General features: G+C 43.7%; 4 protein-coding genes across 5 annotated transcripts; 2 read left to right on the forward strand and 2 right to left on the reverse strand.

Annotated features, from left to right (window-relative positions):
- The first annotated feature begins 2,873 nt into the window (after positions 1-2,873).
- rxfp3.3b (relaxin family peptide receptor 3.3b) lies at positions 2,874-5,191 on the forward strand. The gene has a single exon (XM_068313640.1). The coding sequence runs from the start codon at positions 3,129-3,131 to the stop codon at positions 4,332-4,334; it is 1,206 nt and encodes a 401-aa protein (XP_068169741.1). The 5' UTR covers positions 2,874-3,128; the 3' UTR covers positions 4,335-5,191.
- A 3,863-nt stretch (positions 5,192-9,054) lies between these two features.
- Positions 9,055-12,351, reverse strand: calml4b (calmodulin-like 4b). The gene is made up of 5 exons (XM_068312646.1): positions 12,277-12,351; positions 12,067-12,097; positions 11,454-11,594; positions 9,931-10,119; positions 9,055-9,149 (listed from the first exon to the last, which is right to left on the reverse strand). Exons 1-5 carry the CDS (start codon positions 12,349-12,351, stop codon positions 9,055-9,057), a joined length of 531 nt encoding a protein of 176 aa, XP_068168747.1.
- A 313-nt stretch (positions 12,352-12,664) lies between these two features.
- Positions 12,665-16,068, reverse strand: cln6b (CLN6 transmembrane ER protein b). The gene is made up of 8 exons (XM_068312553.1): positions 15,971-16,068; positions 15,588-15,702; positions 15,197-15,295; positions 14,941-15,129; positions 14,665-14,720; positions 14,377-14,493; positions 13,253-13,381; positions 12,665-12,919 (listed from the first exon to the last, which is right to left on the reverse strand). Exons 1-8 carry the CDS (start codon positions 16,039-16,041, stop codon positions 12,775-12,777), a joined length of 921 nt encoding a protein of 306 aa, XP_068168654.1. The 5' UTR covers positions 16,042-16,068; the 3' UTR covers positions 12,665-12,774.
- A 1,136-nt stretch (positions 16,069-17,204) lies between these two features.
- Positions 17,205-21,285, forward strand: fem1b (fem-1 homolog b). 2 transcript variants are annotated; one of them, XM_068312552.1, is made up of 3 exons: positions 17,205-17,289; positions 17,403-17,880; positions 18,647-21,285. In XM_068312552.1, exons 2-3 carry the CDS (start codon positions 17,609-17,611, stop codon positions 20,280-20,282), a joined length of 1,908 nt encoding a protein of 635 aa, XP_068168653.1. In that variant the 5' UTR covers positions 17,205-17,289; positions 17,403-17,608; the 3' UTR covers positions 20,283-21,285. The 2 variants fall into 2 exon arrangements, with proteins under 2 accessions (XP_068168653.1, XP_068168652.1); XM_068312551.1 differs by having other exon boundaries at positions 17,207-17,880.
- Positions 21,286-21,849: the final 564 nt, after the last annotated feature.

Raw genomic sequence — 21,849 nt, forward strand, 5'->3', positions numbered from 1 at the left:
AGATGTTAAATACCAGTTCTAATTTCCCTTCGAGGATCACAAGAGTTTATAAATTAAAATTAAAATAAATAAAAAAAGTTGTATTTAATGTAGCAGTTGTAGTTTAAGTATCAGGTGTAGTTTCAGTACCAAATTTATCCAAACTTGTTCTAAATCAATCCACTGGACTTTAAGAAAACTCCTTGACGACGTTTCACCTCTTATCCATGAGGGGTCTTCAGTTCTGGTGAACTTTGGATAACCACGACCCAGATGAATGAGAACCTACAAATACATCAAGTACCAGATGTAGTTTTAATACTACATGTAGTTTTATAGTATCAGATATATTTTACGTACCAGATGTAGTGATGTATGAGCGGTGGTACCTGACAGATGGTTGTAGCTCACAGGTGCACGGCGCTACAGAACTGATGCAAACTCCTCCAGGATTTCTTTTGGACTGTTGGTTACTTGTTTGTGTCAGATGGAGTTTGACACTGAGTTTAATGTCTTGTAATGAAGTCAGGCTTAATTAAATCATGGTGTCAGCAGGAGCAACAGATTGAAGCATCAATTAAAAAAAAAAAAGTAATTAAACCTCCCAGATGGGAAACTCTTCTTGGCATTTGATGTGTTACTGAGGAACAGCGGGCAGCTCTTATGGGCTCAGGGAGGAAGTTGCAGTTTGGTATCTTGCCAGTCTCCCCAGGCAGTCCATCATCAGTCCATGATGTTCAAACCTGAAATAAGAAGGTTGATCTTTTCCAGCCTGCAGCCAAGCAGAAGCAGTTCTATCAACTGTAAGGATTTCACCATTGATCCACCTGTCTGCCTCCACCCTTGTTGACTTGAGCTGTTCCTTTATGATGTTCTGATCCGAATGAATGCCGCTGTGATGTCAATGAAGTCGATGAATCACCGAAATATGTTTTCTTCAACCCCAAAGCGACCGGATGACAGGGAGAAGCTGCTTCCACTGAGGATTAATACGTTTAATAAAACCCCAGAGAGCCTGTGGATGAAGATGAGGACATTCATTATTCTGTTGGATAACAAGATTCAATAACCTCATGTTTCACATTTTTATTCATTATAACATTTATATTATAATAGTAAATCTAGGTGATTGTTGTTATTTGTGACCTGCTGATGGTTCAAGCTAACAATAGGAAAACATCTTCTGTTGTTTCACCTCTTAATCAGGACTGTTTGAACAAAAATTTGATCTTTGTCTGTTTACCAAAATATGCCAGGCTTGTTCTGGTTAGTCTGGTTTATATTCACTTGATTTGGTTCCATACAACAATTAGTCTGATGCTGGGAAACTGATCCAGAGTGAGTGATAGACATTAATATAGACATTAAATTGTATTTACCTTCTTCTTCCTTCTCCTCTTCATCTCCATCACATCATCATCATCATCAGTGGGTTTTTGTCAGAGACTAGCTGGTCGGTTGGTTAATGAGCTAACGGGTGAAGCGCCTCTCGTTTCCTGTTTCACTGACCTGTGATCCAATCGCTGCTTCACTCCAAGTTACAGCTTTACTGTTTTATGACTTTATAATTTTATGACTCTCTTATAAAGAGATGTTTACCCCCCAGTGATCTTCCATCTGACCCAAATAGAACAAAACAAACTCAACAGGCGAATACTGATTAGAGCAGTGGTGGGAACTAAGCCTGTAATCCCAGTACTACCAGTTCTCCCAGATAAAAGACACCATACCTGACAGGCTTTCCATCCACTGACATGCTGCCCATGACTGAATGACTGTCTATAAAATATCACATGGTCAACAATCAGGAAAAACCTTCGACTCTCATGAATCCAGTTTCTGGCAGCAGCAAAGATCTGCTGTCTTCTCAGAATTAGAGTTCCTGTCAATCATGAGCAATGCTAACATAGGATGCTAACAGACAGGAAGTGAATCGGTTCAGAGTTTGATGTGTGCTCCATCTGATGATGATGTCATTTTCATCCAATCATTGCAGACATTATCCATGAAGTTAGAAGATCAAATCAACTCCCATCACTCCAATACAAGACAGATGTGCTTGTGATATCAATGCTGATTATAGATTTGATTATCCACTGACATTAGATCTGATTATAGATTTAATTATTGATTGACATTAGATGTGATAATAGATTTGACATCTATAATGGAGATTGTCATTAGATGTATTTACTGGTGAGAAGGTGAGCAGAACGGCTACACAGAAAAATAAACAGATCATCAAGATGGATATTTTACAGGGAGTCCATAATGAATCCATAATAATGTGTTCATAATAATGGGTGCTACGATATTCACGCTGCTGTCATTGATGATACATGGGTGTACAGGTCATTTGTCACCTTTGTTATTCCCAGACAGGTAATGTTAATTTCAGTCCAGGTAGATATTTCTAAACTGGTTTAATGCTGCAAATTATTCCAGTTCCCAGAGAGAACAGTGAGTCAGACAAATGGTGTTAGTGCTGAATTGCTTTCCTCTTGTGATCAACAACAGGGAGACATTTGGGAGATGTTGATTTCTCAGAGAAAATCTATTAGTAGTAGTAGAAATAATATTAGTGGAGAAAGAGGAGGAGGGGGAGTATTAAATAATTCCAACACGGTTCTGTAGACAAACAGCGAGACATACAGTAGTTTAGTGAAGGAAGCTAAGAAGGATAAGATTGATGAGTTCCTCACGAATGAATCTCCTCCTCCTACCTCATTCAAAAGACCTGTAAATGTCACAAACACACACACACACACACACACACACACACACACACACACACACACACACACACGAATATTCAAATTTATTTGTAATTTCAGTAAATATTTAAATTCTGCTGGTGTTCTTTTAGCCGCTGCTGGGTGATGACATCCCTCAGACGTTTGGAGCCCATGTCGTTCCTCTCCTGATGACACACCTGTCCACAATCGGGAGCGCGCCCGAGAACATAAAGTGAACGGCGTGCGCACCGGGCTGACAAGTGAACCGGTCCTCTTCACCACTGAGTGGAGTTCCAGTGCGCACAGAAGTCAGCGTCCAAACATGACTTCTGCGCTCTTGGAAGCTGCTTTTCTCCCAGGGCGCGCCCGGTGACACGTCCCGTGGGGCTCCAGTCGGGTCTGTTACAGGACAGAATGACGCAGCAGTGGAACAACACGTCCTCCTGGAACCGCTCGGCCGTGCCGGACCGCTTCAGCAGCCTGGATGACATCGACCTGCCGGCAGACGGATCCCCGGCGTTGCGCATCCTCATCTCCATTGTGTACTCGGTGGTGTGCGCCGCCGGGCTGGTCGGGAACCTGCTGGTGTTCTTCTTGATGAAAGTGCGCCGGGGTTGCAGGAAGCGCTCCACCATCAACCTGTTCATCCTCAACCTGGCCGTGACGGACTTCCAGTTCGTGCTGACTCTGCCTTTCTGGGCGGTGGACACAGCCCTGGACTTCAGCTGGCCTTTCGGGAACGCCATGTGTAAGATCATCCTGTCGGTGACGGTGATGAACATGTACGCCAGCGTCTTCTTCCTCACCGCCATGAGCGTCACCCGGTACTTGTCGATTGCCTCTGCGCTCAAAGACCGGACCCGTCGTCAGGTGTGCCCGGTGCGTTGGGTGATCGTCGGGCTCTGGCTCTCCGCCACCGTGGCCTCCCTGCCCTCCGTGGTGTTCTCCACGGTGAAGAGCGTGGCCGGGGAGCGGCTGTGCTTGCTGGGGTTCCCTGACGGCCAGCTGTGGCTGGCGCTGTACCACCTCCAGAAGATCCTGGTGGCCTTCGTGTTCCCCATGCTGATCGTCACCGTGTGCTACCTGCTGCTGCTGCGCCTGGTCCGCCTCCGCAGCATGAACAACAACCAGGTGAAGCGCAGGTCCAGAGTGACCCGCTCGGTCACCATCGTCGTCCTCTCCTTCTTCATCTGCTGGATGCCCAACCACGCCATTACCTTCTGGGGCGTACTGGTGAAATTCAACGTGGTCAACTGGGATAAGACGTACTACATGGTGCACACGTACGTCCACCCCGTGACGGTGTGTCTGGCCCACACGAACAGCTGCTTGAACCCGGTGCTCTACTGCCTCATGCGCCGGGAGTTCAGGAAGAAGCTGAAGGATCTGTTCTGGAGGATTTCGTCGCCTGTCGGGACGAACAGCTCCCGGATGAGAACCCTTTCCGGGACCGTGAGGGTAGAACCGGGAGACTCTCAGGTCGTCATCCCGCTGAACAACGTGGAGACGGAGAACTGCGGACTGTCAGTTCTGACGGAGCAGTACGACCCGGAGGTGAAACAGACCTCCAGCTACCCGGCGGTCCACCCGACGCGTGGGGATGGCTGCGTTCCAACATGATTCGTCACGTTTCTCTGTTGGGTGTTTTGCTCGTTACACTTTTGGAACAGAGCAGATTGACTGAAAGGACAAAACACCCAAATTATATGATTAAAACTGGTCATATACTCCAGGTGTGAAACTTCAAACAGGAATAGGAATCGTGCGCGAAGCTGCGCGTAAAGACTTCGTGCGTAAAACCACCCCGCCGCGCGTATTGGTGTTTGGGTAGCTGACTCTGTTTCTCTTCAGTATAAGTGTTTCATCTTGTCTGTGGAGGAATGTGCTTCAGTTCACTCTGCCCGGTGTTACTGACGTGTTGTGGCTGCGAAATGTCCCTGCAGGAATAACTCGAGTTAAAGTAGAGCCAACGCAGCCTTGGCGAGTGATAAATGAGTTTCTTTCTGGGGTGTCGTCTGTGGGTCAGGTGTTTCCATGCTGATTATCAGAGAAGAGACAAACGTTTACTTTAAGTGTTTTAGCTACAAAGGAACCTGTTTGGATTCCTAAAAGGAATCCTTTAAACATTTTATGGTTAGTTTGTTTAAAAGGTTCCTTTTCCAAATGTGTTCTTTATGTGTTTACATCACAGCTGAGCTTCAACGTGATTGGCTGTCTAAATCTGTCAAAGCTTGCAAAGATGCATTTAAATTAGGGTCGACTTTTAAGTGATGTGGAGCAGGAGGAAGAGGAGGAAGAGCAGGAGGAGGATCTAGTGATGCAGCCAATCACAGATCCATCACAAACATGATCACTCTGATTGACAGCTGATGTGATTCAGGTGATAAAATTTTTCATGGTTGATTAATAAGGACAATATTAATGACATCTTCAACACATGCAGTCCAGGTTCATACAGTGAAACAGTCCAGGTTCTAATCAGGGTTTATAGCTGTAACAAAATTACAAAAATTCACTGTTACGCATTTGACAGTAATTTTCAGTAATTTTATAACAATTTTATGATTTTATTAGATTTAGAATAATCAAAACCTGTTAATCTTTTGTTTGCCTTATTTTTGCGTTGGAAATAAAAGTGTTAATTTAAATCTTTACTGTAAATCTGTTTTTTTTAAAAATGTGTTTTAGATCTTAAACCCAAAAATAAAAAAACTTGTTAAAGGACTGAAATGAGTAAATGTTTGTTGGGTTAGAAAATGAGAAGGATTCAGATACAAGCATGTTTTATTAGAAATGTGTTTTTCTGTAAAGTGTTTTGTAATACTTTCCATGATTTCACATAAAGAAAAGTTTATGACATGAGTTTAAATGCATGTAACAAGTAAATAATAAATGTTTCATTGTTCTCACAGAAATGTGTATTTATTTAAAAAATCTTGTGTTATTTTTAATTATTACAGATATACTGCCAAACAGGTAGGACAGTCATCTGGAAGGAAAGTAGATAAGGAGACTTGGTGGTGGAATGAGGAGGTACAGGAGTGTATACTGTACAGAGAAAGAGGTTAGCTAAGAAGAAGTGGGACACTGAGAGGACTGAGGAGAGTACACAGGAATACAGAGAGATGCAGCATAAGGTGAAGGTAGAAGTAGCAAAGGTCAAACAAGGGGCTTAATATGACTTGCATGCGAGGTTGGACAGTAAGGAGGGAGAGACTGATCTATACAGGTTGGCGGGACAGAGATGGGAAGGACATGCAGCAGATTAGGGTGATTAAGGATAGGGATGGAAGTCTATTGACAGGTGCCAGTAGTGTGATAGGAAAGGTGTACAAAACTGTGATGAGACCAGCGACGTTGTTTGGTCTAGAGACAGTGTCACTGAGGAAAAGACAGGAGACAGAGCTGGAGGTAGCAGAGATGAAGATGCTGAGGTTCTCTCTGGGAGTGACCAGGAAGGATAGGATCAGGAATGAGTACATCAGAGGGACAGCACATGTTAGAGGTTTTGGAGATAAAGTCAGAGAGGCTAGACTGAGATGGTTTGGACATGTCCAGAGGAGAGATAGTGAATATATTGGTAGAAGGATGCTGAGTTTTGAACTGCCAGGCAGGAGGCCTAGAGGAAGACCAAGGAGGAGGTTTATGGATGTAGTGAAAGAGGACATGAAGGTAGTTGGTGTGAGAGAAGAGGATGCAGAAGACAGGGTTAGATGGAGGCAAATAATTTGCTGTGGCAACCCCTGAACGGAAAAGCCAAAAGGAAAAGAAGAAGATCTTCTGGTTTAAATGAACATCGTGTGAAATGATCCAAAACGGTTTGAAAAGCAGCATTTTTACACGACAGGAAGTCAATTTAAGATAAAACTTCAGAGAAAACACACATTCATCCGTCAGCTATACATCTGCAACAGTTCACACAGTATAATCTATACAAAATCAAATCTACTGGTAGCTTGTTTGATTTTTAAAAATATATGATGTCATTTAATATAAACCTGAAAAAAAACCATAAGAATAAGTATTTGGATTTGATCTTCTGTCAAATCAGAAGGAAGGATTGAATGTGCTTCACAAACAGCCTGCAAACGTCAGTTGGACTTTGTTCCTCCTTAAACTGAGAACACACACACACACACACACACACACACACACACACACACACACACACACACACACACACACACACACACACACACACACACACACACACACACACACAATGAATTTAATGAGGTCAGTCTGAACAGGAGCTTTACAGCCCATTTAGTTCTGTCATGTTTGCTTTTGTTTACACGTTCTGTCAACAAAGGAACTTTTGCCCGTATTAATTTTTTTTTTTCACATTTTAATTCCTTAATATTCGACCTGAGGAAGAGTCGAGCAACTAGATACAAGAGTGACTAGCGACCTCTAGAGGACAAAATGTTCACTACACCCCACAGTGAACCCAATCAGTAGGTTCCGGTCCGTCGTGATGGGTCCAAGCAGTGCGTGAACGAACAGCAATTGATTATTAATATTTCATTATTAATTAAAAGTATAATATATATTTATTTTTATAAAAAATTGAAACTTCCACCGGCCTCATTAGGTGTGATTCTGACTGAAGTGGTCCTGGTTCTGATCCTGGTAAATCATCCAATCTTCCTCCACGTTCCTAACAGAACTTATTCAGTTTAAATTCTTTTAATAGTTAAGGTACAGATTTAATTTACTTATATGAAAAACTTTCCACACATTTATTAATATTAATCAACCATGAGACCTTTCTGAAGGATCAATGTACAGCTTTAAAAATACATTTACTTACAAATGTTTCCCAATGAAGGATACCTTTGGACGGTCTTTGACTAACAAACATGTTTTTCTCTCTGAGATGAGTTTCATCAGCCGGGGGGAGATTAAAGCTGTGATGTGTGTCTGATGGGCTCCTGGTTGTCGGGGTGACTCACCTGCTGTCATCAGCCTTGATTCTGCAGCCTTTCGGCACCACATACCTCAGTTCTCCGGCTTCATTGGGTTTGTGTTGTTGAAGCTTCTGATTGGTTCTCAGTGATCAGGTGACGGCTCAGCTCCTGACCTTGAAAGCAGCTCCGTATTAAATCCACAGAATAGAATTCTGAGTTTAACTTTCAAATTCCAAAAAAATAACAACGATGAGAGGATTTCCTAGTCAGACCACAAATATGGTTATTTATCTTCCAGTACAAAGACATCATGACACGTTTTTCAGTATTTAAATGGTGAGACATTAGCATCGAAAGTGTGCGTGGACTCAGTTTTCTTCTCTTGACCTTGTGCAATCCAAGACCCTAGGCAACACCCCCCCCCCCCCGTCTGCAACTGGATGCTGGACCTCCTTACTAAAGGACCCCAATTCAGGTTTGACAATTTGATCTACTCCACCCTCATCCTGAGGACCGGCATCCCACAAGGCTACGTGCTCGGTCTTCTTCTTTACTCCTTCTTTACCGACAACTGTACACACCCAGATCCAACCCAATCATCAAATTTGCAAATGATGCAACAAGAGTGGGTCACACAAAAACCAAAGAAGAGTCAACCTGCAGGGAGGAGGTCCTAGAGATGCTAGGTGATGCTCGATTTTGTTTTTTTGTTTATTGCCCTCTGGTTAGATGCATAACATCTCTTCATATAGTGTATGTGTGCTGTGAAATGACAATAAAGTTTAATCTGATCTAAACCTCATCCAAGTAAAAACTGGTTCATTTCCTCAACATGTTAAAACAGAAAAACAGCACCTGTCATTCAGATGTTTTTTTTCTCAGATGATGGAATCATGGGTAGTAGAAGGTAAACGGACCTGATCAGGTGTTTATTCAAGCAAAGCAGTTCAGCCAATTCTCTGACCAGGACCTGATACTAATAATCAAACATCAATCCAATCAAGCCAACAATAATTAATTGATGGTGATCAGATCTCTCATCAAATGGTTCTGTCATTCTTGATAAAGAAACACCTCATAATTATTGATCGATAGGATTAAATAGAAATGATTTACGGTTTCAATTTAGTGACAACCAGGAAAAGTAATGTTATAAACTCTGACTAAGATTATTTTGAGGGACTAAATATCTCAAAACAAATAGGAGCGTGATTATTTTTTGATAAAACATCTTCGTAGAATTAATGAAACATCTTGTTTATTTTTGATATAGACTTTAAAAAACAAACAAACATGAGATATTGTCATGTAACCATGGAACAGACAGGTATTGACGTCATCAACACGTCTTTGTTGAAGACCCCAGACATGATGCACAAATACTATTAAACATAACAAGAATATTGAGGACCATCAGACACGTTTTGACGTCAGCGCTTTGATGGACAGGTCACCGCTTCAGCAAACTGTCTGCAGTGGACCCGCCCATCTGCTCCAATGCCCGCCTCCCTCAGGAGCTCATCCACTGAAACAGAGGAACAAAGAATCAGACATAGGATCTGAGGTAGTTTAGGTGTAGATGTAGATCCAATGTACTTTAAGGATTAGATGTAATTAAAATATCAGATACATTTGAATTATATGAATTTTAATGTGTGAACCTGGACTGTTTCACTGTGTGAACCTGGACAGTGTGTGAGACCTTTTGGATGAGTAGAAGAACACAGAAAATTTATTAAAATCAGATCCTGTCGCCATGTCTGAGATGAAAATCCTTAATGGTGTTATGTTGCTGTGCATTGTGGGTAAATGTCACAGACAGTGGGAACCCGCTTCTGTTCTCTGCTGGTGAGCTAGGTGTTTGCAGGTGATGTCATAAATATTTTCCTCATATTTGATTAATAATGATCATTTCATCACTTCCATCTAATCAGCTGTTAATCAGAACTATGATATTTCTTATTGATCTGCAGATTGTGATTGGTTGCAACACCAGATCAATTACAACTACAGGGATGAGCAGCAGCTCTCTTCCTCTTCCTCTTCCTCCTCCTTATCTGAACATGACTTTGCTCATTGGCAGTCAGAGGAAGTAGTTGGTGAGTCGTTGATGAAATCTGGATGAAATCTCATGACTGTGACCGTTATATTTCTTACATCCTGTTTAACAGAGAATCCCTTTTTGTTTCCATTACAGGATTTACTTTGGGAAGGAGAAAAACAGCAGATCAATAGAGCAATGATTAAATGTTAAAAAAGATTAATGATCAAAGTTTGTGATGTGTGACGAGAATTTATATTCTCACCTTCTGCATCGGTCAGTTTCTCTCCCAGTCCTGTGAGTTTAGCTCTGAGTTCTGAGGCCAAGATGAAACCTTTCTGCTCCTTATCAGCCATCCTCAGGGCCTCCAGGATCTCCTCCAGCGGCGCCTCCTGCTGGAGCTGCCGGTGCATGATGCTGAGGAGGGTGGAGAAGTCCAGCTCACCATCCCAGGCTGCAGGAAGACATCTGCTCTTAGTGAATTAAGATAGCCTTATCTATCTGTGCTGAAGGAAAGAGTTCTGAGAAAAGCTGGAGGGGAAAAAGTAATAAGATAAAATAAACAGGTCGAACACTGAAGCAGTGAAACTGTTTATTATCAGCTGCCAGTTTAAACAGACTGAACAAACGGAGCTGTTAATTATAGTCAGCACATAGTCTGCGGACTTAAAGAGCCACACAAAGATAACACAAATATCTTTATGCATACACTCTTATCTGTTGAAGACATAATGAAAACCAATCTCATTACTGTGGCTGTCAAAGAATAACTTCATTAACTTTTTTTCCGTGTTCAGACCATAACAGATTTCCTGTTGTTTTCAATGCAAGCCCTTCACCACTTCAGCTAAAATGACCTGAAACTGCAGAAAGTTCCTTAAAGAGTCACAAACTCTGGAAATTATCTGAATCTGGTGATCCAGGAAGAGGAACAAGACCTTCTGATAGCAGGAAACACTCCGAGCTTCACCCATGAGCTACGTCAGTTAGACGCCTCCACCTAAGGCACACAGCTCTCCTCCATCCTCATCATCACGGCCTCCTGATTCGAAGGCCTGTCTCTGCCTGTCGACACTGCTGCAGCATCCACTCACAGGTTCTGGTCACGCATAAAAGGTTCCCTAACGCTCTCAGACAGCGTCACCCCGCCCCTCTTCTGACATCACGGTCTGAATTCCAAACACCGATGTTGCATCCTATTTGCATCATATCTTTCTTCAGACTCCTAATGACAGCATGACACTGATGGGACCCCAGAGCACCTTTGATATGAAGATGCTCTCTGCTGCAGTCAGGTTATGGGATGTCATGTGATACATGAACAGCACAATACAGCAGTGGAGAAGGGCCAAAAAAACAAACCTCTGTCATCGTTTATCTAGGAGCGATTTCACATTTAGAGCATTGAAACATCTGACCAATGAGACATAAACGCAGACAACGTCTAAATATGTGTCTATCAGAAAAAATTAGTAGATAATGAAGAGTAAATGTCTGAAATGTTGCAGATATCTACTTCTTCCATATGTTAGAGGGAGGAGCAAGATCTCCTCTGCTGGATCACATGATGTGGTGAGAGTCAGGATGAGGAAGAGGAGGGTCCGCAGATTCCCACAGGTACATGTGGTAGTGACATCAACACCCTAACAGACAGGTGGTGGCGCTATTTCTTCTTTTATTGTTCTGCCCTTGAGTGTTACAACATCATTTTTGTGACTGATGCTCTACTTTAATAACAACAGAGAGAAGAAAAGTTTCCTAACTGAATCCGAGGCCGGGTTCTCGTACCTATGTTGTGGCTCAGCAGGTGTCGTTGGACCTCAGAGGGCGTGGGGTTTGCGCCGAGGCATCGCATTACTGTGATCAGCTCCCGGGCTTCCATCTTACCTTTACGTTGTCTGTCATGCAGAGAGAAGCACTCCTTAAACTCTGCAATACAAAAATCACACACAGAGACCAACATTGTGATTCTGAGGAGGCACGAAGGACATTCTCTTTCTACACACAATGTGTAAAGAACTGAGGACACAGATGTTTGATTTGTAGGACAGGGCAAAAAGATTCTAGTGAATCATATTCTACACACACACACACACACACGCACGCACACACACACACACACACACACACACACACACACACACACACACACACACACACACACACACACGGTTTCTATGGTAACACCAAAATAACCTAAGGGTAAGACATTGCTGCTGTGTTCAAAGCAGCCAGTCGAGGTCAGTGGGATCAAACAATGAATCACCAACGAGTTCAGAGGCTTTCATTCTAGTGCGGAAACAGTTCCTCCAGTTCTTTGGGTACCTTGATGATTAAAATAATCAATTACTGCAGCCAGGTTCCTGATTCCTTCAACATCACCAACACTCACTGCTCTTACCATTAATCTGATCCTGGGTCAGCGACGTCACCTGCAATAATAGAAGAAAACTGCATGAGGGAACAGAATGAAATTGCTCTCTTGATGTGAATCTCCAATAATGATCTCACCATTGCTGCTGCTGTGTGTTTGAGTGTGTGTGTGTGCGTGTGTGTGTGATCTCTGTTACTGCACTCAGGAAACTGATCCAGACCACCGTAAGCTGAGGACCGTAATGGAAGAGGATGGAGGATCCACTGGGACAGGCTGAACCACAGACACCTCCTCAGTGAGTACTGCATACATGAGCTAGCAATGTTGCACTGCATTGTGGGTAACACGCTCCAGGTTTTGAGACAAGGTGAGTAGACTGAAAAGAATATTTTATTTTTTGACTCTGAGTTAGGTTATAAATGGATTGGATTGTCTCCATCATCATCATGTGAGTCTGAGCTGTTCAGTGAACTTGAGGAGAAACAGGAAAGACAGGAAGAAGAAACAAGTGAAGGAATATTGATAGAAAGAGGAACAAAGACATTCAGATCCATATGAGATTCATTTTTCAAAATTTCTCCTTTATTTATCCTTGAGGTTCCCCCAAGAAACCAGATAGGTTCTTCCTGGTCCGTCCATCTGAAGCTGACGTCACACCGAATGGAGTTTTGTCATCAGAACAGATTTCAAACTTCATATTTCTCCTTTAGTCCTTAGAGAACTGGAAGGGTTGTGTTATGTGTAGTTTTGCCGGAGGTAGAGTGTGTACACAGCACGAGGCTGTGGGATGTAAATCAGGCCAGGATGCTTCCTCCTCAGGACCCCATCGTTCCACAGACAGGCCACCCAGACCGCCACCAGGACCAGAGCTGCAGAGAAACTGTCAGAAGAAGGTTCAGAGTCACACAAGCTTTAGTTTCTGCCCAACAACCTCTTTTGAACGTTGGAGACTTCAGACTTTAAGGAGATTAACCGGCTTTCACCAGATCTATTCTGGCACCTCGGGGATTTCTGGGAAACGTATTTCAAGGATGACTTTAACTTCTGTATACACTGTGGGATTTTAGCTAATTTTGACCCAGTTTTTTAAAACCATTTGAATCTGGAAGTGGAACATTTCTAAAGTCCTATTGTGTAAACCCATCTCTACCCTGACGGCAGATTTAATCATAAATATGTCCAGTGTCTGAGGTTAAATTTATTGGTTTCATACCTAAAGAGCATGAAAAGGCCGTTGCAATCTGGAAATAAGCCCCGCCTCCTCTGGTGAATCACTGTGGCAGTCATTGTGAAGAAGGTGAAGATGAAGAGGATGAAGGTCTGCCCCTCAGTGATGAGGTACCTGGTGAAATGATAAGGGTCACAGGTTTGATTTTAGCTGATTTACACCGATCATTAAATCAGGTTTCATCAGATGAATCAATCAACACTTCTGGGAATCAACAATCATCTCCTTTGACAAGCAGGTTGAACGACTGAGGACTAAAGTCTGACATGTTTCTGTCTAAGTTAAGTGTTAGTGGTGACAATATTTTAAGAACAAAACTCCTCCAACCCTGTGTCAGTTCTTTAGGGCAATCCTCATTAACTAAGGACGTTAGAAACACCTGAGAACTACCTGATCAATTATTACTAACACACAGCCTCAGGTGCCGCCAGATCAGATAGTCCATATAGTTAGAGTTTCAGTTCAGAGACAGTCAGAAATCATCATTCTATCAATCAGGACCGATGATAATCAATCATGATTCAGTGTACAAAAATGTGGTAATGTAAAGCTTTTCAACATTGGATATATCCTATTTCATTTTCTGTGGCTCTTGGTCTGATTCATTAGGGTGTGTGGCGTAAATGGAGGTGGAGGAAGAGGAGAATGGCTGCTCTTCATCCCCATATGTCACAGGTGTGGTGATGCAGCCAATCACAGTCCGCAGATCCATCAGAAAAATATCATTCTAATGAGCAGCTGATGGGACGCAGGTGATGAATGAGTAAAATAGTGATGACATCATCTGCAATGATCCCCCAACAGAAACCAGAAGAACATCTTTACCCACAATTCACAGCAACTTCATTTTATCGATTATCTAATGTTAATGACCGTCCAGGTTCATACAGTAGAATAGTCCAGGTTCACCTGGTGAAACAGTTTTAAGAGTACTAACAGGACAAAAAGTACAAAATCCAACCCCTATTGTTTTAAATTGAAGACACACCCTAAACTGATGATGCCCCAAAGACTAAATGATGAGGAGGAGGAGATGGAGAAGGACGTTTACTGGCTGATGTTTTAAGAGCAAATATTGTTGACTGATGTAGGACATGAACCAGTCTGACCAGTAGTAGACGATATTGGGGAAAAGCAGTCCCCACGCTGCTAGTGGCATCGCCTCCTTGTGTTTCTTGAAGCAACTGCTGAAGAAGATGAAGAGGATGAGGAAGAGAGGCGCGTACCTGTAAAGGAATAAACACAGATCATTAGATGATGATAGATAGATAGATAGATAGATAGATAGATAGATAGATAGATAGATAGATAGATAGATAGATAGATAGATAGATAGATAGATAGATAGATAGATAGATAGATAGATAGATAGATAGATAGATAGATAGACCTCTCACCACATCACATGACCCATAGTGTCCTCATAGTAAAACAGAAGCTCAAAGGCATCTACCTGCAAATCAGATGGACATTCATCAATATTAGTCCATCATCAAACTCATTGATTCACTGATGATCTCAGTGAGCGACAGTTCATTCAGAGCAATGCTAAGTCATTCCTGGTCATCCAAACGAGTTACTGGGTGTGTCCAAAGGTGAGCTCCTCCTAGTTTCACCAAAAAACAAATAAACAAACAAACAAAAAACATTTTAAAAACGTGTGCTACACCCACCAGTGAAGGTGGTTCAAGCTTCTTCATGACTGGATTCTCTCTGATGGACAGGTGCAGCTGGTAGCCAATCAGCACCAGCTGTTGTATGACTGAGTCAGCCACCAGGTGGAAGCTGGTTCCCATGGTTACAGCGATAATACTGAGATGGACGGCTGGCCGGGGCAACAACCTGCCGCTGCGCTCAAGCATCTACAGCGACACATGACTGAGTGTGACATGACGGTGTCTCTGAGCCGGCCGGTTGTGTTTGACTTACCTGGAGCAGCAGCAGCGGTGAGCTCATGTTGTACAGGATGTGAAGGAACTCTGGAGCCCCGGCCTGGTTTAAGGGCCACATGTCTGCAGGGAGGCTGAGCTGCACAACAATCACTAAAGGTTTCCATGATGGTAATACTTGATAATCAGAGATGCATCAATCACAAAATGCTTCCAATTTTCACCCAAATGCAGTGGATGTTTAGCATTAGCGTTAGCACTGAAGATTCAAACACGTCAGAAACTAACAAGTTAACATGAAAAACACTCACAGCATCTCAAGGTACAGAGCAACTTTCTACCTATAGATGACAGTGTCTTATGTCCTTAAACTTTGATTCGTTAATAAATTTTGTCAGCAGCATTAAAAACGCCAGTTTTCATTCTGTTACCATGACGATAAGTCGGCCTATATCCAGGAACCAGTTCTGGATGGTGAAGCAGAGCCAGAGGTCCAGATGAAATCGAGGTAGAACTAAGCCAGTCTGTTCAGAAGCAGGAGAGAAGCTGCAGGAGGCAGAAACAGACGGATTCATGCGAACAGCTGAATGTGACTGAATGAATCATCAGGCAGACACACCCAGATGCTTTTACAGTAAGGGAGAGCTCAGAAGATTCAGATGTTAAAATGGATACAGCTCCAAATGAGGTTCACTGAATATAACATCCTTCTGAACTCCTAAACTCCAGCCGATCAGCACATTATCATTAAATAAAGAAAAAAAAGTGAACATATTTTTCTTTGAACTTTTGAGACCAAAAGATTTTTACCAACCTGCTCTTGAAAGCTGCTGCTTGAAGAGCCGAAGCCTGTCTCCTGTGGACGGACTTCATCTTCATTTTCATCCCCTTCACTAAATGTAGTCGCTCCTCTTCAGCAGACGGAAACAAAGCTGCAATACATGATCAAATCACAGTCTGTTCACTGCAGGTTAATCTGCCATCACATAATCCTGTAATCCATATCAATCCACTCCCTATGCTTTGTAAGAGTCAATCTGGTTTCAAATAAAGAAGCTTATCATTCCTCTGGGCTTCTAGTGGATGATATGGGCCTGATTTCAGGACAGATATCCATCCTTTATGGCAAGTACTGTATGCATTTTTTGCATCGTATACATGACTGGTGTTTAACTTTTTTTTTTTACAGAACAGAGCAAAAGGTCTTGTTTAGTTCCTGGGTGCAGAACTTGGATCTAGGGACACTTTGGAACCAATACTTCACTCAGCATGTAATAACCACTGTTACTACTGAACATGTAGTACCAGCAGCTTCAGAATTAGTTCAGAAATTCAGGATGAATCTCTGGTGGAACTGTTTTCAATCAACCTGATAATGAGCAAGACACTGAGGAATAGCCCAGCATTTTGGTATTCTGGTTGGAGGTTTGATCAGCCAATCAGCGTCTGGTGTATGTAGCTGTATCTGATTGGAGGTATAATTGACCAGTCTGCATCAATCAGTAACACAGATCAATCAGCAAAACCCACCAAGATCTGGGATATTAATGTTGTTTTTACTTCTAGGGCTAACTGAAGAAGAAAAAAAAGCATGATATCCATGTGGGTTTGGTAAAAACAGCAGCTCCATGCAGGCTACAGATGGAAAAAACTGGTTAAGGAGTCATGCAATAGGAACATTTGACATGCCCTTTGACCTAGCATGACCTGGACAATGTTTTCCAAAATTGAAGCTATGACCTATATTTGCATAACCTGTGTAAACCATTCTGAGGGTAGAGCGATTGTTGTGCTTGTAGTGCAAAACCGGGCAGGGTTTGAGGAGGAGGTTTAGCCATTTTGTTTCATGTTTTTCTTCTTCTTCTTAAGTTAGAATCCAGAAAGACGAAAGCTACCCGATCTCACAATGCAGAAAATCCAAGTCCAAATCCTGATTCGATTCATCACTAAGATTTGTAGAGAAACCGGTAAGACTAGGAACTGACATCTCAGGGACAGATTTCCGGTCGGACGTGTTTTCCCATCGAACCACAGCTTCCGGTGAATTACGAGAAGGTTAGGGGTGAAAGTGTTTGTCCGTGTGAGATTTGGGTTATTTGTTTTCAAGTCGTGGACACAAAACATCACCAAAGGGTTAGTTAACTCGATTAAAACAATAAAAGAGATGAAGTTTAATCTCATTCGAAGCTGAAAGCGTCGCTTTAACTTTAGCTCGTTGCTAACCGGCTAGCTCTCTCTCGTACCAGGACACACAAACCCAGAATCTGCGCCCAGTATCGGACTGCTGGGCTGGAACGTCTCACGACATTCACGGGACTCCGTTTCTCCGGTGGTCATAACGGAGAGTCTACGGTTTTCATGTTTACACTGGGGCCAGTTTGGACATTTTAATGGGAGGCGGCTTGCTTTGGAGGATTGGACGTTGCAGGCGCCAGTTCCAAAGAAAGCGGAGATGCTGGCTACCTGCCGGGCTCAGATGGAGTCTCTCGCCGGGTATGTGTACAAGGCAGCCAGCGAGGGTCGAGTCCTGACCCTGGCCGCGCTGCTGCTCAACCACTCGGAGTCGGAGACCCGGTACCTGCTGAGCTACGTGACTCAGCTCAGCGGCCAGAAGTCCACTCCTCTGATCATCGCAGCCCGGAACGGGCACGACAAAGTGGTCCGGCTGCTCCTGGACCACTACCGGGTGGACACCGAACAAACCGGCACGGTTCGGTTCGACGGGTAAGAACTACAAACTGCTTGCTTAAGCTCCCTTAAATAATGGAGAAACTCGTCTGAAATACGTAGTTGATGAAATATAATTTCAGTGGTTCGTTTGAGTCCTTTAAGCACAACATTCAGACGTAGATGACGCAACAAAGATGGCCAAATAAAGTCGGTTTAAAGGGTGACGTGACTTTTAGACTTTTATGACTAGGATCACTAATTATTTCAGGCATTTATATTAACATTTGAATCTGTTTTGAAAACAATCAACCTTGAATTGTGACTGTGCCCCACCCCAGAAACCTCCTGTTCCTCTGAAAGTCTTGAGCTGGTTCGTCCTGCCGGCCCCGCCTACCGAGTGACGTCACAACACACGTTTTGCTTCAAATTTTAAATCGAATCTCTGTAGCCCCTCATCAACAACCCGTCATAAAGACTTCCTCCTTCTTCAAGTTGTTTTTCTGAACGTGTGGCTGCGTCAGGGAATTTTCTCACCCACAATAAATTTCAGTGACCCAAAAACGTGTCTCCATTTACCTGATGCACCCCAAGATGAGAACGTTTCCAGTTAACTTCCTGGTATGACAGGTGACTGGACAGAATAGACCCCATTAAACTGTAGTGAGGATCCAGATAAAGGTTTGCGTTACTTTTATCTGGAGGGGGTTGGGATCTATGAATGTTTAATCTGGCTCAAAACTCCAGACCTCCAGAGTCAACCAATGATTGACTCTGGAGATCCCTGCTTGGTTTTTGCTGACTCTGTCTGATCTGTCTGCAGGTACGTCATTGATGGAGCCACAGCGCTGTGGTGTGCAGCTGGCGCTGGACACTTTGAGGTGGTGCGCTTGCTGGTGTGTCATCACGCCAACGTCAACCACACCACCATCACCAACTCCACTCCCCTCCGTGCCGCATGTTTCGACGGGCGACTGGACATCGTCCGTTACCTGGTGGAACACAACGCTGACATCAGCATCACCAACAAGTATAATAACACCTGCCTGATGATCGCCGCCTACAAAGGCCACACAGATGTTGTGAAGTTCTTACTGGAACACGGGGCGGACGCCAACTCCAAGGCCCACTGCGGCGCCACCGCGCTGCACTTTGCAGCGGAGGCGGGCCATCTGGAGATCGTGAAAGAGTTGGTTCACGGGCAGGCAACGATGGTGGTGAACGGACACGGGATGACACCGCTGAAGGTGGCTGCGGAGAGCTGCAAAGCAGATGTGGTGGAGCTGCTGTTGGCCCACGCTGACTGTGACCCCCACAGCCGCATCGAGGCCCTGGAGCTGCTGGGCGCCTCATTTGCCAACGACCGCGAAAACTACGACATCCAGAGGACGTACCACTACCTGCACATGGCCATGATGGAACGCCACCACGACCCAGAACACATTATCACCAAAGAGCTGCTGCCGCCCATCGAAGCATACGGGGGCCGCTGTGAATGCCGGACACTTAAGGAGCTGGAGGCCATCGGTGTGGACCGGGATGCTTTGCACATGGAGGGACTGATGATCCGTGAGAGGATCCTGGGTTCAGACAACATCGATGTGTCTCACCCCATCATCTATCGCGGCGCCGTCTACGCTGATAACATGGAGTTTGACCAGTGCATTAAACTTTGGCTTCATGCACTCCGATTGCGGCAGAAGGGCAACCGGAACACGCACAAGGATTTGCTGCGTTTTGCTCAGGTGTTCTCTCAGATGGTCCACCTGAAGGAGCAGGTGCTGGCATCAGCGGTCGAGCAGGTACTGAGCTGCAGTGTCCTGGAGATCCAGCGAAGCATCGCCCGAGTTGACACGGCGGAGGAGTCTGAGCTGCCTCAGGCCATGGACAACTACGAGTCGAACATTTTCACCTTTCTGTACCTCACCTGCATCTCCACCAAGACCACCTGTAGCGACGGGGAACGCGCCCGCATCAACAAGCACATCTACAACCTGATCCAGCTGGATCCCCGGTCGCGCGAGGGCTCCACCCTGCTCCACCTCGCCATCAGTTCCAGTACGCCGGTGGACGACTTTCACACCAATGACGTCTGCAGCTTCCCAAGCGCACAGGTCACCAAACTGCTGCTGGACTGCGGCGCACAGGTCAACGCCGTCGACCATGAGGGAAACACCCCGCTGCACGTCATTGTCCAGTACAATCGGCCAATCAGCGACTTCCTGACGCTGCATGCCATCATCATCAACCTGGTGGAGGCCGGCGCCCACACAGACATGACCAATAAGCAGAAAAAGACGCCGCTGGACAAGAGCACCACCGGCGTGTCAGAGATCCTACTGAAGACGCAGATGAAGATGAGCCTAAAGTGCCTGGCGGCTCGCGCTGTCCGGCAGCACCAGATCACGTACCGCAACCAGATCCCAAAAACCCTGGAGGAGTTTGTGGAGTTCCACTGAAACTGGGAGACAGGATGAGGATCGAGTTCTTTTTAAAGAATTTCTTACTCTTTTCTAATTAATCTAAAAGGTCTAAAACGCCAGCACGCTTCCTATTCAACAATTTTACATTTATTTTAATTTTTGTTTTATTATTATTTGAGTTCTCATCAGCCACACACTAAAGCTTGTGTGTCTTTGCTATGACATCACAGAGGACAGAAGTGATGTCACTGTGCTGCTTTGTGTTTTGCCTTACGTCTTTTCTGGGGAGCGTCTGTGTTCACCATGTTGCTGTGATTCTGCAGCAGGAGTATGAACAAGTCGCCAGCGAATTACCGTCAAACACAGACAGATGGGAAAACAGGACATGGAAGCTGACTGCTGGGCAGAATCATTCTTTTAGTTGAACTTGAATGAAGATGTTATTTTAAAGAGTCTGAGTTGTAATTATGTTCCAGTCAAATTGTAATACATTTTGCCAAAGCTTGTTCCTTTTGCAGTGTGACCGCCGTTCTGTAATTCTTTGTTACAGATCATGAAAACTTTTTAGGACAGAGTGGAGGCAGCACAAGTTGTCACAGTCACATGTTCAATTAAACATGGAAGTTTAAAGTTACCATGTAATTTTGGTGGCATATTGTGTTCTATAAAGAAAACATGTCCTGAACGTTGGATGGGCAGTTTGATTGTCGATTCTCACACATGCTTTTACTTTGAAAGAAAGTCAATTTAAGTTGAAAAAAAACTTTTCTTTAATAAACAAGGCAGAGCCCTGGAGGTTGAGGATAATGTCATCACATGTGAAACTGTCTTTACTATCATCACAGCGTTGGTTGTTGAATCTGAAGTCTTATGATGCATCAAACACCAGGGAAGAACGTACAGTTCATTTCTCATCCATCAAAAATTAATATTTTGGTTGTATGAATTACTTTCTATTTAACAAAAACAGGTGAAGCCTGAGGGTCCGACGGGGTCAGGCAAGACGCACCTAAACCGATAAAATAGGTTTCGGACACCGATTGCTTGTTTTCATCCTCTGAGTTATTATTAGGTGTGCATTAACACGAATCCAACCAATCTGGGTCCATCTCCATTGCCCTTAAACCCAGCTGTGTCTCAGTGTCTCTAATAAAGGAATGACTCTTAGCGCCAGATTTGTACCAAAATCCAGATTTTATTTATGTTCTTTTTTCAGCCCCACACAGAACAAATAATAAAACCCTGTCATGTCCTTGTAGATCAGAATGATGCTGCCTACTGATGGCGTTCATGCTTCCAAGCAGACAAACCCTTTTTGTTTGCTTTAAGGCTTTCAGGACAGACTAATGTACAAATAAGAATCGACACTCTTAACCGTAAAGGTATCGACACAAAGGAAAAGACTATAACAGGTCTTTATTCCACAGATAGACGTCAAAAGTAACACCTACAAAGCTTTACAAAATCGTCAAGTTCACTCAACAAAAGTGCATGAAATAATATAAAATGTGTTTATAATCATTCTAAAAACACAAGCCCAGCCATCGTAGGTAGTCGACTGTTATTCTACTTGATTCTAATGCCCTCACTGACACAGTGCCTT

The sequence above is a fragment of the Antennarius striatus genome, chromosome 4 (assembly GCF_040054535.1).
Source record: "Antennarius striatus isolate MH-2024 chromosome 4, ASM4005453v1, whole genome shotgun sequence".
Lineage (NCBI taxonomy): Eukaryota > Metazoa > Chordata > Actinopteri > Lophiiformes > Antennariidae > Antennarius > Antennarius striatus.

Excerpts from the sequence above, each read along its gene's own strand:
- rxfp3.3b (XM_068313640.1), top strand. The coding sequence starts at position 3,129 with ATGACGCAGCAGTGGAACAACACGTCCTCCTGGAACCGCTCGGCCGTG.
- calml4b (XM_068312646.1), bottom strand. The coding sequence starts at position 12,351 with ATGTATGCAGTACTCACTGAGGAGGTGTCTGTGGTTCAGCCTGTCCCA. Across the intron at positions 12,098-12,276 it reads CTCCATCCTCTTCCATTACG|GTGACGTCGCTGACCCAGGA; the intron begins GTCCTCAGCTTA and ends CTATTATTGCAG. Across the intron at positions 11,595-12,066 it reads GACCCAGGATCAGATTAATG|AGTTTAAGGAGTGCTTCTCT; the intron begins GTAAGAGCAGTG and ends TTTGTATTGCAG.
- cln6b (XM_068312553.1), bottom strand. The coding sequence starts at position 16,041 with ATGAAAATGAAGATGAAGTCCGTCCACAGGAGACAGGCTTCGGCTCTT. Across the intron at positions 15,130-15,196 it reads CACCGCTGCTGCTGCTCCAG|ATGCTTGAGCGCAGCGGCAG; the intron begins GTAAGTCAAACA and ends GTGTCGCTGTAG. Across the intron at positions 14,721-14,940 it reads AGCTTGAACCACCTTCACTG|GTAGATGCCTTTGAGCTTCT; the intron begins GTGGGTGTAGCA and ends TCTGATTTGCAG.
- fem1b (XM_068312552.1), top strand. The coding sequence starts at position 17,609 with ATGCTGGCTACCTGCCGGGCTCAGATGGAGTCTCTCGCCGGGTATGTG. Across the intron at positions 17,881-18,646 it reads GGCACGGTTCGGTTCGACGG|GTACGTCATTGATGGAGCCA; the intron begins GTAAGAACTACA and ends ATCTGTCTGCAG.